The following is a 13,863-nucleotide window of genomic DNA, read 5'->3' as shown; positions in this document are numbered from 1 at the left end:
CAGTCTATATGACCACTCAGACCTCCACTTCTCTATCTGTCTGTTTTTCTCTGCCTGGCCCATCCAGTGCTATCAGCTTGCTGGACCATATTTATAGCCAAAATGCTTCCCAGCCATAGAGAGAGCTCTAATTTAGGTGTGTTGCATATAACAAGGCAGATACGAGGGGGCTGGTGGTGGGAAACTGGAACTTTTCACACAGGCATTGCTGCTAGTTGGTATTCACATAACCTAGCCACACATTTGCTTGAGTAATACTTAACTTTGTAGCACAGATTCCTTGGTAACTTTACTGTAACAACTATACGTAAGCAGGTATACACAACAGCTATTGTTGTTGCATCCAACTTAGGGTTGCTGTAAGTTTTAATTCTCTCTCTCTCTCTCTCTCTCTTTCTCTCTCTCTCTCTCTCTCTCTCCTCCTTTCGTCTTTTCTTTCCATCTTTCACTCTCCTATCCTTGCTCCTCTCTTTCTGTTTCCCTGTGTCTCGCTTCCATGCATATGCCATGGCTGACAGCGTTGGGTGGAATGTGGCTCAACGTTGGGTTTTTAAATAGCCTCCTGGCCTGAATCAGCCACTCCTAATAAGGCAGAGGGCAGCGCCACCGCCCCCAAAATATCAGCACCCACCTCACTGAGAATAAAACTTTTCCTGCCCTTGATACTAAAGATATGGAGAGAAAAGTTTATAGTGACAACAGGATAACCAGTGATAGCTACAATGTCTAAGTGCAAAGTAGCTACACATAGGTTCTATAGGGCTGTTTTGAATACATTTCTAAAGTGACAACATGGTTTATTTTAAGTGATTTCAGCATTTTAAGTGATTTTTTTGAGCCACAGTTCAAGGTCAAGATTGTTATTTTGCAAAACGTGCCAACAGTCACATTCAAAATAACTAGAGAGCAGGTGATGTACAATGGCCGTGCCCCCAGCAACAGTAGGTCATGTGCAGTTGGCTTCACATCTCTCACTCACATGATTTTTCTATACTCTGATTTGTTGTAATGTTGTTATAATCCACTCATATTATACAAAGTTCTTCAATAGTTTTTTTTACCACTGCAACTAGAGTTGTGTTCATTTTACTCCTTAGTGTTATATCAACACAGACTTCCCCTGTATAGCTAGGGTTCTTAAATGTTTTCAGCCTGAGACTCAAATGAGAAATTTAGTTTCTTGTCTTCAGACCCGAAAACCAGACCAGAAAATGAATATCTAACGCAGTTTTCGTCATGTATGGACCCACCAGAATTAATCCTGCAACCTCAATATTTAGTCTTGGACACCAGGTATTACAATTAAGTGTTAATGATGTTCTTCTAGGATCCTGGTGGGGGCGCCGCAGGCTGCAGGGCAGGGCCAGCTGCAGGGCAGTCGACCAGGGGCCCTGTTCAGGTGTCCAATCACACCAGAGGAGTACGACTGTGAAAGGGTGGATATCGATGGAGAGGGTGAGTTTGCATTATTCTGCTCACTTACACTGAATGCACTGCCATTTTCTTTAATCTACCTCTGAGATTTTCTTTGGCTTTCACTCATCATCTCCCATCTCTGACTATTTCGTGGCAGCCATATTCTACCATATTCTTTCACATTAGAATAAGCTTTTATTAATGCAATGGGGGATGCATAATTATGTGAGTGAAAGGACGCCATTATGCCTCAATATATTCAATTGCTTCCAATTGTCATTACATTTTATTTACTATTATATTTGGTAAATGGCATTGTGTTAGAGAAGAGTGAATCCTCTTTTGAACTTGACTAGGGTCATTCCCCACTGTTTCCTTTACAGTAGCCCAGATCCTGATTGCTTTACAATATGGAAACCATTATAATCAGCACTTCCTTTTGTGTTTTCCCTCAGTGAGCCTGGACAGAGAGAGCAAAGACAACCAGTGGTTGGGAGTTACTGTCAAGAGCCAGGGGATTGGAGGGAAGGTTGTGGTAAGTAAAGAGTAAAGACCACATCATGTACATGCAGCAGTGCTGGAAGCTAGGTGTCCTGTCTGAAAATCAAGGCTTTGATTTGCTGCTCACCCAATGTTTCATTGAGACAGAGGACAATTTTTCAGCTTTGGTTGAACTATAAAGTTGTATTGTGATTATGATTGAAAGTTATTGTAAGCTTAACTTTCAGTGCAAGTGTCTTCATGTGGCAATAAGCATCAAGGAACAAGATTAGATGATCAAAAATAAATGTCTTATCTCAACAATAGTATTGTAAATAGTTAAATAATAAATAATAACTATGCCATTCCCCATCCATCCCTCACCAGACCTGCGCTCACCTGTATGAGCTTAGGCAACGTGTAACTCAGCCCTCGGAGACGCGCGACCCCATCGGGCGCTGCTACGTCCTGAGTGAGGACCTGACAGAGCGAGATGACCTGGACGGAGGGGAGTGGAAGTTCTGTGAGGGCCGGCCGCAGGGACACGAGCAGTTTGGCTTCTGCCAGCAGGGCCTCTCTGTCAGTTTTACCCCAGACAACAACTTCATCCTGTTTGGGGCTCCAGGAACATACAACTGGAAAGGTAAGGTGGCTGGTTGACCTGTAGAAGGCTGGATCATAGAGTCTGAGCTGCAAGGGACAGTTTCATGGATTATCAAAATTACTCCAAGGCTAAAAAGTTGCTTTCACTGGAGAGATTTTCCTAATTTAGGACTATGGTCTTAATGCATGTCTGTGAAATTTACAAGTTTATATTGAAATTATCTTTAGCATTCATGATTGTTGTACCATCAGTAGATGTTCAAAAATGAATCTTTTTTTTTCTCTGAATGAAGTATAATGTTTAATTTTTCATGTAATTATTTTCTACAGTTGGCATGGAATCCAAAAACTTTTTACAAGTAATTCTCTCACAGCTAACTCTAATGTGAGCTATAGGGAAGAAAGCTGATCCTCGTACTGTCTATTGAAAACAGTAGTAGAGCTAATTCACTGTCCTTTTCATTGAGTTTCTATCATGGGATACGGAATATCTAATTGATTTATAAGCCAGTCTACTGATTGGACACAGCATCCATGCGATCAATGGCGGTTGGTTAATCAAAGAAAGCGCTGAGATTGATCTGGTGCAGTATGTTGTTACTGGGCTGATGCATAGTATTGTCATGGTCTGACACAAGGGATCAATATTTCACTTTACTGTATAATGTAGTCTTATGTCACAATTTACATTGTATTACATTTGAAATTGTAATGATTCTGCATTTTTCCCGGTAGATTTGAATGTATCTTTTGTCCTGTAAACACTGTGATTTTGTTGAATGTTGCTTTTTAAAACCCACTGGTAAGATTATATTCTCAGTGTGTGCACCACATGTACAGTATGTGTACGTGCATTTAGATGGTTAATATGTGTGGCTCTCCGTGTGTGTGTGTGTGTGTGTGTGTGCATATATGCGAGAGAGGCTATGAGTGTGTCTCTGCCTGAATCTACAGTATAGTATGTCTATTGTGTGTGAGAGCGTGTAAATGGTTGTCCACTTTGCTGTGCCCTCACCTATTTCCATTCTAGGTGAGATGCGCGTCCAGCTGCTAAACCAGACTCTTCTTGATCTTGGTTTCTATGACGACGGGCCCTACGAGGTGGCAGATCAGAAACAACTTAATGCCCAGCTGATCCCTCTGCCCTACCACAGTTACCTGGGTAGGATCCGCCCTCCCTGCTCACTGCTGCTGGTGCACAGGAGAGGAAGAGAGGGCCAGTGAAGGGCGACATCATATCTCAGACTGTACCCAAAATACCCCCAACATGGCTGCCGATCGAACCCCAGCACCAACTCCCAAACTGGCTCTGACCGGTTGAGGGAAAACTTTCTGTTTTGGTGTTCCCATCATCCTCCGGGGCTTGTTTCTGGCAGATCCTGTCTGTGTGTGACTCACCATACCCTGAATATGCCTCCACCTCAATTTTTTGAATACTTTCCCATATGAATGAATGTCAAAAATGTTCATTCTGGCCTGAGGACTGACTGAACATGACTAGGATGTGGATATGATGCCATAAAGTGTCAGTGTGCTTGCCAAATTTTGCTCATCTCCCTTATTGAGTGAACAAGGCAAATATTTACCAAAAACTTAATCCAACAACGCTGTCGTTATCCTCATTCCATCCGCCACCCTCCTCTAAAAAAAGAAAAGGAAAAATTTCTGTTGAGCAGGCAGTGAAAGGAGTTCTGGGTACAGTCTGAGTCTGAAATGTCACCTTTCCACCAGGTTTTGAAGGAGAAAAAAAACGCTGAGCCGCCCCAATGACAAATCACCAATCAATCACAGCCCTTCTCACCTGCACCTCCCTCTCCCCCCTTTTCTCTCTTCTCACTCTCTCTCCCTCACCATTCCACCACCCCTTCACTCCCCCCTGCACTTCTTCTTTCTCTCTGTCTTTCCTCTCCTGTCTGGGGCCATATAGGGCTCTTGTTCATGGCTAGCCCCATTGAAGATGCACTGCTGTACAAAACTCTGGAGCCCTCCAACCGGCCTACACCGTTTGAGGATGTAGCTCATAATAGCTACTTAGGTTTGTAGGCGTGAGGTGTGGTTGTTTGAACCGGACCGGGCTTGTAGTGGCAGTAGTCTCACCCGCCTCTCCGTCTTCGTCTTAATTCTTTGTGCTAATTCCACCTGGTGTCTGTATAGATCTTTAGTGTGTGTACGATCTGTGTAGAGTGTAGGACCTTTTCACCTTCACTGTTATCAAGAGACAGCCACCCAAATCTGTCCTCAGTTTCAAGTAAATTCATAATAATACGTTTTTATTTGATTTAGAATTTTGCTTTTTTTTTTTTTATTATTTGTTGGCTAAATCCGCTAACTAGCTGGGGATTTGACATTGGCAAGGCGATGGTTGTCTCTTTGAGTAGCAGCAGGGTGTGTGTCTGTTCTGTCTGTAGATCTCTCTTGTCTGTCGTCTCTGTTTAGCCAGTCTGTCAGTCTGCATGTGTGTGTCTACTCCGTATGAAACTGTAAAGGGCACTTCGGTGGTGGTTTCACAGGTTTTCTGAATGGGCTCCCCATCGTTTTACTAGACTGATTTACTGACTAAAAGATTTATCAGAAATATTTTTCATTGAATGAGAAAGTCAGTGCTAACTTTTGTGTTGTCTGTCGTTTTGAAGAAAGAGTGCTGAGATGCTTTGTCACTAATCTATGGGTGATTTCTGTAGGCTGTCTAGTGATCAAATCTAATCACAGTCACCATAATAGAAGATAGTCCTGCCCACTTTATAGGATCTGTTTGAGAACTGAGTTGATGTTCTTTCTCGTTCTATATCATTAAACAGATAGCTCATGGCCGTTTATGGTCTAATGAATACTAACCAGTAATGTTTTTGTGGGGCCAATTAGTCCTTTCCATTAAGTGCGTGGATCTACTATAAATCTCTCTATTCACATACCACCAAACCTACTTACCTCATACTCATCATAATGCGCTGTCCCCTTCACAGCACTAATTCCCACATGACCTTTAAGCCTTCAATTATAACTCGCATGCCTCCATCGATCCTAACCAAATAATATGCCACACATATGCACGCTTACTAAATGACAGAGTGGTAGCTATATTTTAATGAATTGTCATTAAATCCCTGACCCACTTATTTCTTTTATGTTAGATAAAGTGAATTTTTAGGATGTCAATTTCTTTAGCAGTGTCAGAATAAAAGCAAACATACCTTCTTACACAGAGCTCCTCCACCAAAGCCCACTCAAATCCTATCCATAAACTCTTATTATATTAGGCTAAATGGAGGTTTTCTGGAGGCTATATGCCAAGTCCCAGTGGATCCAACCACTACAAAGGCATCGCTACATTTTACAATTAATGCACACAATGTTTGTCAAAAAGAGGAAAGGAAAGTGAGAAAAAGACCTTATACCATTGTAATTTCTTTTATATAGTTACTGTAAGTCACACTTAACTTCAGTTGCCCCAGGTCAATACAAGAGTTAGGATTTTCAACTTTTGCGTTGGCTTTAGGTTGTGCAAGTGTCAAATAACAAAGCCACCACAAAACAATCTATTAAGATTACAGTTGGTCCCACATTTGAAAGACCGATGCTGGGCCCCCATCCCCTTTAAAACCCTTTGCAGGATAAAGCTTCCATTCCCCATTTAGTTTTACAGAGATGACCCTCTAGCTAGGCGGTGTGTTAAAATCCACCCTGTGTGGAAAAAGTAGCACCTTGTCTCCGTCCGTTGGTTTTTACAGGAGCTGAGATGCAGACTGTTGCATTCCACACCTGCCACCCTGGAGCTGCTCGCTGTTTGTCTTCCAAAATCTTCCTCCTGCATGTTTACTCAGGACTAACAGACGTCCCCCATGTCCTGATAGATTACCCCCCTCTATCACCCTCCTCCCCCTGCATGTTGAGCTAGTGCAGCATTTGCATGTTGTTGATTCTGTTTTGATTCCTCTATGTGAAATGTTTGGTACAATGTGCTATTTTTCACACCTTGATAAGATTATTTCAACACCATATTGTCATGAGGCAAACACATGTGCCCCTCCCCCTTCCACCTCTCCACTCCTCCACTCTGATTTATATTCAAGCACATCCTCACATTCCCTTAGATACACACACACACACACACACACACACACACACACATACACATACACATACACAAAGAGGGTGGAATTGCTTTAGGCTATAAATCTGATTAATGTCCATCCACTATGTTTACATGTTGCCTTCACCAGAGGCGACTGATAGGTTGCAGTGGCACCATGGATCTCTTGAGACATTAGGCAAAGCCCAATACATCTCCATCTCTTAACGTCACAAACAGCCTTTCTGCTCGTACCCATGGACACAGAACCACTCTCTCACCTCCTCGCTTAGCAAACATAGCACCGAAGACATTTACACCCATCATGAGTTTGGCATAAAATCAATAGTCACTTAAGGCACACATTTCATTAGTAAGAAGATGAGCAGAACATGCAACACTGAGAGGAGATGAGCCTCTGAGCCCCATGGTCAATACTAACCCCTGACCCTTCCTCCTCCTCTCCCTCTCTCCCTCGCTCCTTCCTCCCTTGCTGCCGCAGGATTCTCTGTAGACTCGGCCATGGGGATAATGAGCCTCGGGGAGCTGACCTTCGTGGCGGGTGCGCCTCGGGCCAACCACACGGGGGCGGTGGTGCTGCTGCGGAAGGACAACGTGTACCGGCTGGTGCCGCAGCACATCATTTGGGGGGAGGAGCTGGCGTCCTCCTTCGGGTACTCAGTGGCCACCACCGACCTCAACAGGGACGGGTGAGGAAACGTTGGATGAGAAATCTGTCTGGACGATCATCATAAAACAGTGTGTGTGTGTGTGTGTGTGTGTGTGTGTGTGTAGATGATAAGCACTATGGAACAGGGGTTCTTAAGCCTTTTCCCAAGACCCACTTAAAAACTTTATGTCCTCCCTCTCAGACTTGTGCATGAAAACATATTATTACATTTAAAAACATACATACTCAAAAAACATAATGGTAGTACTGCTGTATTCTTAAATAAGATGATAGAAATATAGAAAAGAATATAGAGATACCTCTCCATTTGCATTCATAAACACCTTATATGAACCCTGTCACCTGTCACTTTTGCCTCTCATTCTATTCTATTCTATTCTATTCTATTCTATTCTATTCTATTCTATTCTATTCTACGCTCGCTCTCTCTCTCTCTCTCTCTCTCTCTCTCTTTCTCTCTCTCTCTCTCTCTCTCTCTCCCTCTCTCTCGCTCCATCACTACCTTTGCCCCTCCTCTAGCTGGACAGACCTGATTGTGGGAGCTCCTAATTTCTTTGACCGTAAGGCAGAGATTGGCGGGGCTGTGTACGTGTACCTGAACCCCTTCGGTCACTGGGATGACCAGGCTCGGCCCATCCGTCTCAACGGGACGTATGACTCCATGTTTGGGATGACAGTCAGCAACATAGGGGATCTGGACCAAGATGGATACGGAGGTGAGAGGAATATTATTTCCTCTATACAATAATCAGTATAAAAAGACTGATTCTGTCAGTGACTTCAGCTCAGATTCACTTACAGTAACAGGGGAAACAGGAGGGGCTGGATTCTGTTAAATTTCTCTTGACTTTGTTTTATAATATGTAATATATAGTTATAGTTTCAACAGGGTAATAGTGCAACTAATAAGTTGATGAAAATGCACTTTCAACCCAGCATTTCCCACTCACCTGTATCAGGATGTAACTTATGCTTTATGGAAATGTCTGGCTCTAACAGCATTGAATAGGCTGTTTGGTTCTTATAATGCATAGCTAAAACTGTGTATCAATCTGTTCAGATATTGCTGTGGGAGCACCGTTTGATGGCGATGGCAAAGTTTTCATCTACAGAGGCTCAGGTGCTGGAATTGAAACAAAGCCTGCTCAGGTGAGTTATACTGCACTTAGTGTGAAAGACTGAAGGAAGGAATGAAGGAAAAGGAAGTAGGGATGAATAAAGGAAGGAGGGAAAAGGAATATATGTCTGAATAAATGAATGAATGAATGCATGTCTAACATATCTAACAGCTGACCACTGTGATACAGAGTTTGACCAGCATTCTTCTCCTCGTCAGGTGCTGGATGGTCGTGACTTTGATGTGAAGCGTTTCGGCTACTCCATCTCAGGTGGTCTGGATATTGATAAGAACCAGTACCCAGACCTGGCAGTGGGCTCTCTTAATGATTCAGTGGTTCTCTTCAGGTGGGATTATTTAAAGACCTATGTGAGATCCTCAAATGTATTTGGACAACAACATGTCTGACTATGGAGTTTTAGCCTTGTCAGACCCAAATCCAGCTTTTATTGCAGGTAAAACCAAGGAAACATGCCAAATAGTGAAATATGAGTGAAATATGAGTGCCATCATAAATCATGCATCCTTATTTCTGTGTGTCTCCAAGGTCTCGTCCAGTCATCCACGTGATCAGAGAAATATCTATTGATCCTCAGTACATTGATCTGGAGCAGTACAACTGCATGGGCAGAGATGGAGTATGGTAAGAACTTATAATGTGACAAACAGCCAGGATAACTCAGCCAAACGACGATAAACAAACTATCGAATCATTTAGCAAACATGCTGCTAATGTACATATGTCCACCATTTTCTCAAAATACTGTATCATATTGTACACAAGTCTGTCATTCATTCTCCAACGTCTCACTTTTTTAGCGTGGAGGTCAAGGCCTGCTTCACCTTCACAGCCCACCCAGAACACTACTCACCACACATTAGTAAGTCGCACCTCTGTTTTCACAACCATTTCTTCCATGGGGGTTAACAACACCCCCTCAGCAACAGGAGTCATTTCTATTTATAATAAGGTAATCTTATCTGTGGGGTAACATTAGACTTTATTATGATAAAATCACAGCTGTGCAATACTGTATTCCCTTAGATGGGGGGGGGGATATGTGCTGCCCCTGGTGGGCTCTTTAAATGCTCTCTGTGTGTGTCCTGACATTTCTCTATTTTCTATCTCTCTCTCTCTCTCCCTCATCTCTCTCTCTCTCTCTCTCTCTCTTTCTGTCCCCCCCTTTCCTCCCCTCAAGCCCTAGTGGTGCACTTTGAAGCTGACACTGAGCGCAGGAAGTTGGGCCTCCCGCACCGTGTTAACTTCCTGGGTCGCAGTTCGCTGGAGCCGGAGTATACTCAGACAGAAGAGGTGGAGCTGCATGGCCAGCGTCATCCTGTGTGCACCAGCGCTGTCTTCCAGCTCCAGGTCAGCAACACATGATCGCTCTGTGGTTTTGATATGATGCTGTGATAAGAAATGATAACACTGAAGAATGATTCGATTAGGTTGTGCATACTGAACATAAATTGCTTGGTTTTTGTTTGACCATTCAACGCCGGTTTTATGTTCTAGTTTAATCTGCGTTATAATCTCTCAATACAGGAAAACATCCGTGACAAACTGCGTCCCATCTCACTGGCGATAACCCATACTATCAAGCCTGTGCCGCCCCGCAGACACTCAGATGCCAAGAGGTTGGAGAAGCTGGCGCCTGTACTGAGTGTCTCCCCCTCCAATACACTGCACTCTGAGGTCAGTAACAAGAGGGAACCAGAGGATAGGTATTTCATGGAAGGGATGAATCTGATGTGTTGCTCTAGTTGTACCCGGAGTATTGTATAATAAAGTCAAGCTTTAATGTAACACTTCCATCAACAGGTGTATTTTTTTTTTGAGTGGGGGTATTTTGGGCTTGTCAAGGCTAGTTAAAGCTAAAAATATGGCAACAAATGGCAACAACTAAAGCACAGAGATGAGATTTTGGTTGAAATTCATTTAAACTGGTGTAAAACTTGCCTGTTTGCAGTATTGCACCATGTAACCTCTGATAAATACAGTGCTGCTAGGAAAAAAAAACTAAAGGTGTGTCCCTTTGCATATAAAATCTTAATAAAACCCTATTAGTCCAGACTTTTTGAGTCAATCTCCTGTTTGGAGCCTTCTGCTGATTAATCTCCCTACCCCCCTCACATTGTTGCATCCCATTGTTTCTGCCACTTTATACTACAGTTATTCCTCCCTTTAAAGCATACTAGCATTGAAGAGTTCAAAGTTATTATTAATTAAAATATCAGAAAATTGCAGGACCTACCAGACTACAGCTTTTCTAAGTATGCAGTATATGGAGAATGTGCTTTCAGACACAGGCACGACTTCACGTCTCTCTCTCTTTCCCTTGAAGGTGAATTTCCTGCGGGAGGGATGTGGTGATGACAAAATCTGCCAGAGCAACCTGAAGCTGAGCTACCAGTTTGGAACACGACCCCTGACCTCTGACCTCTTCACCCCTCTGCCAAAGTTAGTACCATAATATAATACTTCCATGGTTAGTACCTATGCCTACCTAGCCCATTCTATGTGAGGTGGTGGATTGGCTGTTATAGGCTGTTGCCCATAACACTGTTGCCTGGCAACCTATACTTCACCAAACACAATATGTATAATGTGGTGGGGGTTGTGTGTGTGTGTGTGTGTGTGTGTGTGTGAATGCATACCAAGCAAATGTAATGCCTATTTACTACATGTATGCTGTATATATTCCACCATTATCTGCATTCTTGCTTTTAATTTCTCTTCATGTCTTGTAAAATAAAATGCTGTGGCTATTTTTTCATGGAGAAGAGGGCAGCAGGTGTTGTGGTTTGGCATTGTATTGCATCTGTAAAACCCCCAACATCTTGAGTAAGGGTAAAAAATAAGACTGTCTTTCATTTCACCCCCCACTGTCTCCTTTGCCTTCACGTAGAGATGAGGAGGATGTGCAGGTGTTCTCCCTGTCAGACCAGCGGTCGGTAGTGCTGGAGATCACCGTCACCAACATGCCCTCTGACCCCCTGTACCCCGAGGAGGATGGAGATGACGCCCACGCTGCCCAGCTGCTCATCTCCCTCCCAAACACACTGTCCTACGCCGGCTCCAGGACCCCACCGCAGGTATGGGTCGATAAGCATAGATGTTTAAAAGATAAATAAAATAATGCCTGACAGATCTCAGTCCCACATGGACCACACCTTAGGTATTGAACTATTTCATAGCTGGTGTGTCAAAGCAGGATCCAGCTATCCATGTAAAGCTTATGTAACACAATGCTTGTATTTATGCCATAAAGTCATGAATAGAAATACAGTAATTTTTATAGTTGTTTTTTAATGAATGCCTTGTACATTGCACACTAGAGGAATAACCTTTTTGTACTTAAAGCACAAGTGGTGGTAATGGTTCATATGTGGTGGCATTGAAATGCTCATTGATCTGGTTGTCTATTTTTGCTGATAGTATTGGTTTATGTCATGACTGACTATAGGTGAGGTGTCAAGCTAACCAGAACGGCTCCCAGGCTGAATGTGAGCTGGGAAACCCTGTCAAACGAGATGCTAAGGTAAGGTAACAAAGCGATCTGAATTCAATCAAAATTAAAATGAAAAATCTGAAACTTTTCGCCAAAACAAAATTATATAGGATGCAATCATTTTGGTGTAGATGGATATAATCTTTAAATGTAAACGTGAAAATATATACTTTGCCATTAGCAAATTTACTGCATTTCCTATGGGGTTGAAATCAATTTATTATGATGGAACAGCATTGCACCCTGACCACTCTATTCTTCACTTGATACTTGTTATTGGTAATCACCATTTACAGCACCCAAAGAGTGAAACAAATTTTATCAGAATTTGTCATGAGGTGTTCCCTTAACTGATCAGATAAAAGTATAAATTTGTACCTTTTTACTTGATGTTGGTTCTGAATTATACATGTATGTGTTGCTTTTGTTTTTCTCACAGCTGAAATTCTCCATCATCTTGAGCACATCTAATATCACCATTGAGACGACCGAGTTGACGGTAGATCTCTTGTTGGCAACGTAAGTCCTCTGCAAACTCTTTGATATTAAACCGTTTTTCTTTCATTCAAGTCAAGCTTTGATCCTCCTATTTTAGACATTCGCCTTGCTAGAACCAAAATCGCATACTTTCATCACTATGTTTGTTCATTTTGTCCTCAGTATCAGTGAGCAGCCTGACCTGGCCCCAGTCACAGCTTTTGCTAAAGTGGTGATAGAGCTCCCTCTGTCTGTCAGTGGGTGAGTAAAGCCTCCTCCACTGTTTTTCTATCAATGGTTAAAACTGTCTCACAGCTTTTAAAGACTTTCCCCATGGCTTACAAATGCTGTTTTATAATTGGTTAGTTTGCTTTAACTGTTGACCATGCATTAACTGTAGACAAGATCTAACTTTACAGGTCTTTCTACAAGATAAAATCAGTCTTACTGTGCAGCAGCTATAGACATGCTATTGTCCCAGGCTAGCTTATGACATTAAGCAGTACAAGTTACCAGGGAGCTGTGAAGCTGTGCCAGTGTATATGCAGCTGTCTGACCCAGTGATGTGATCCTGTGTTGCTGCAGACTGGCCCGTCCTCACCAGCTGTTCTTCAGTGGGGCCGTGAAGGGAGAGAGTGCCATGACCACTCTGGACGACATCGGCAGCACCGTGGATTTCGAGTTTACGGTGAGGGACGAGTGTGTGTGCACCTTCATGTGTGTGTGTGTTTTTATGTATGTGTGTTTTTTGATGCTCGTATGTACACAGAAGATAGTAACTTGTCTTTGACGCATCAGAATAGTTCTGGTAATTGTATAGCTATATAGATAGCTTGTTTCAATCAAATGTGTTGTATCAGTGCAATTATTTTCACAATAATAAAAATCTACTATACTACTATACCATACTAAAACTATGAAAACAAAAACAGAGAAACATCACATTTTTCATATTTTGTTTTCCTCTCAGGTGGCTAATCCAGGACAGGCTCTGCAAACGCTTGGCTCCGCCTTCCTCAACATCATGTGGCCTTATGAGCTGGCCAATGGGAAATGGCTCCTGTATCCCGCCAGCCTGAAGTTTGAGGGCCACCCAGACACACACTGTACTCCCACAGGAGCGCTGAATCCTCTGAACCTACAACACAGCTCCTCCACTGCAGAGCTTCCACAGCCTGGACATCTCAGGGTGTGTTGAACAAAATGTAGAACACCATGACTTCGACAGCAACATCAGTACCACTGTTCCACATTTCCACGATTTTACATCATGTCCCCAGTATTCTGATGCTCATTCTTGAACTTACCATTGCTGGAGACTGATCCGTTTCTGCATGTTTGTATGCATCACCTTCACCAGGCGGGGAGAAAGGTGCGCTCCCATCCCGAGGACGAAGGTCACGTGATGACAAAAGGCAGCGTGGGAAGAACCACCCCAGCTGTGGCAGCTTCAGAGCGACGCAAGTCTCTCAAACTGGTAAGATGAATGGAGGGAAAG

The 13,863-nt window shown here is 42.9% G+C and overlaps 1 protein-coding gene across 1 annotated transcript in view; it reads left to right on the top strand.

Moving 5' to 3' along the window:
• Window positions 1–13,863, top strand: part of itga7 (integrin, alpha 7) — a 31,418-nt gene that overhangs the window by 12,332 nt on the left and 5,223 nt on the right. The window contains exons 2-22 of the mRNA XM_071922693.2: window positions 1,328–1,455; window positions 1,872–1,951; window positions 2,284–2,539; window positions 3,530–3,661; window positions 4,427–4,534; window positions 7,071–7,278; window positions 7,779–7,975; window positions 8,320–8,408; window positions 8,596–8,723; window positions 8,924–9,019; window positions 9,196–9,257; window positions 9,576–9,745; window positions 9,923–10,072; window positions 10,722–10,837; window positions 11,286–11,472; window positions 11,844–11,918; window positions 12,328–12,407; window positions 12,549–12,626; window positions 12,951–13,053; window positions 13,336–13,554; window positions 13,726–13,842. Coding sequence (XP_071778794.2) covers window positions 1,328–1,455; window positions 1,872–1,951; window positions 2,284–2,539; window positions 3,530–3,661; window positions 4,427–4,534; window positions 7,071–7,278; window positions 7,779–7,975; window positions 8,320–8,408; window positions 8,596–8,723; window positions 8,924–9,019; window positions 9,196–9,257; window positions 9,576–9,745; window positions 9,923–10,072; window positions 10,722–10,837; window positions 11,286–11,472; window positions 11,844–11,918; window positions 12,328–12,407; window positions 12,549–12,626; window positions 12,951–13,053; window positions 13,336–13,554; window positions 13,726–13,842 — 2,779 coding nt within the window. The remainder of the gene's footprint in view (window positions 1–1,327; window positions 1,456–1,871; window positions 1,952–2,283; window positions 2,540–3,529; window positions 3,662–4,426; window positions 4,535–7,070; window positions 7,279–7,778; window positions 7,976–8,319; window positions 8,409–8,595; window positions 8,724–8,923; window positions 9,020–9,195; window positions 9,258–9,575; window positions 9,746–9,922; window positions 10,073–10,721; window positions 10,838–11,285; window positions 11,473–11,843; window positions 11,919–12,327; window positions 12,408–12,548; window positions 12,627–12,950; window positions 13,054–13,335; window positions 13,555–13,725; window positions 13,843–13,863) is intronic.

This window comes from Centroberyx gerrardi, chromosome 5, assembly GCF_048128805.1.
Source record: "Centroberyx gerrardi isolate f3 chromosome 5, fCenGer3.hap1.cur.20231027, whole genome shotgun sequence".
Taxonomy (NCBI): Eukaryota; Metazoa; Chordata; class Actinopteri; order Beryciformes; family Berycidae; genus Centroberyx; species Centroberyx gerrardi.
This window is presented reverse-complemented; position numbering and strand designations above follow the sequence as displayed.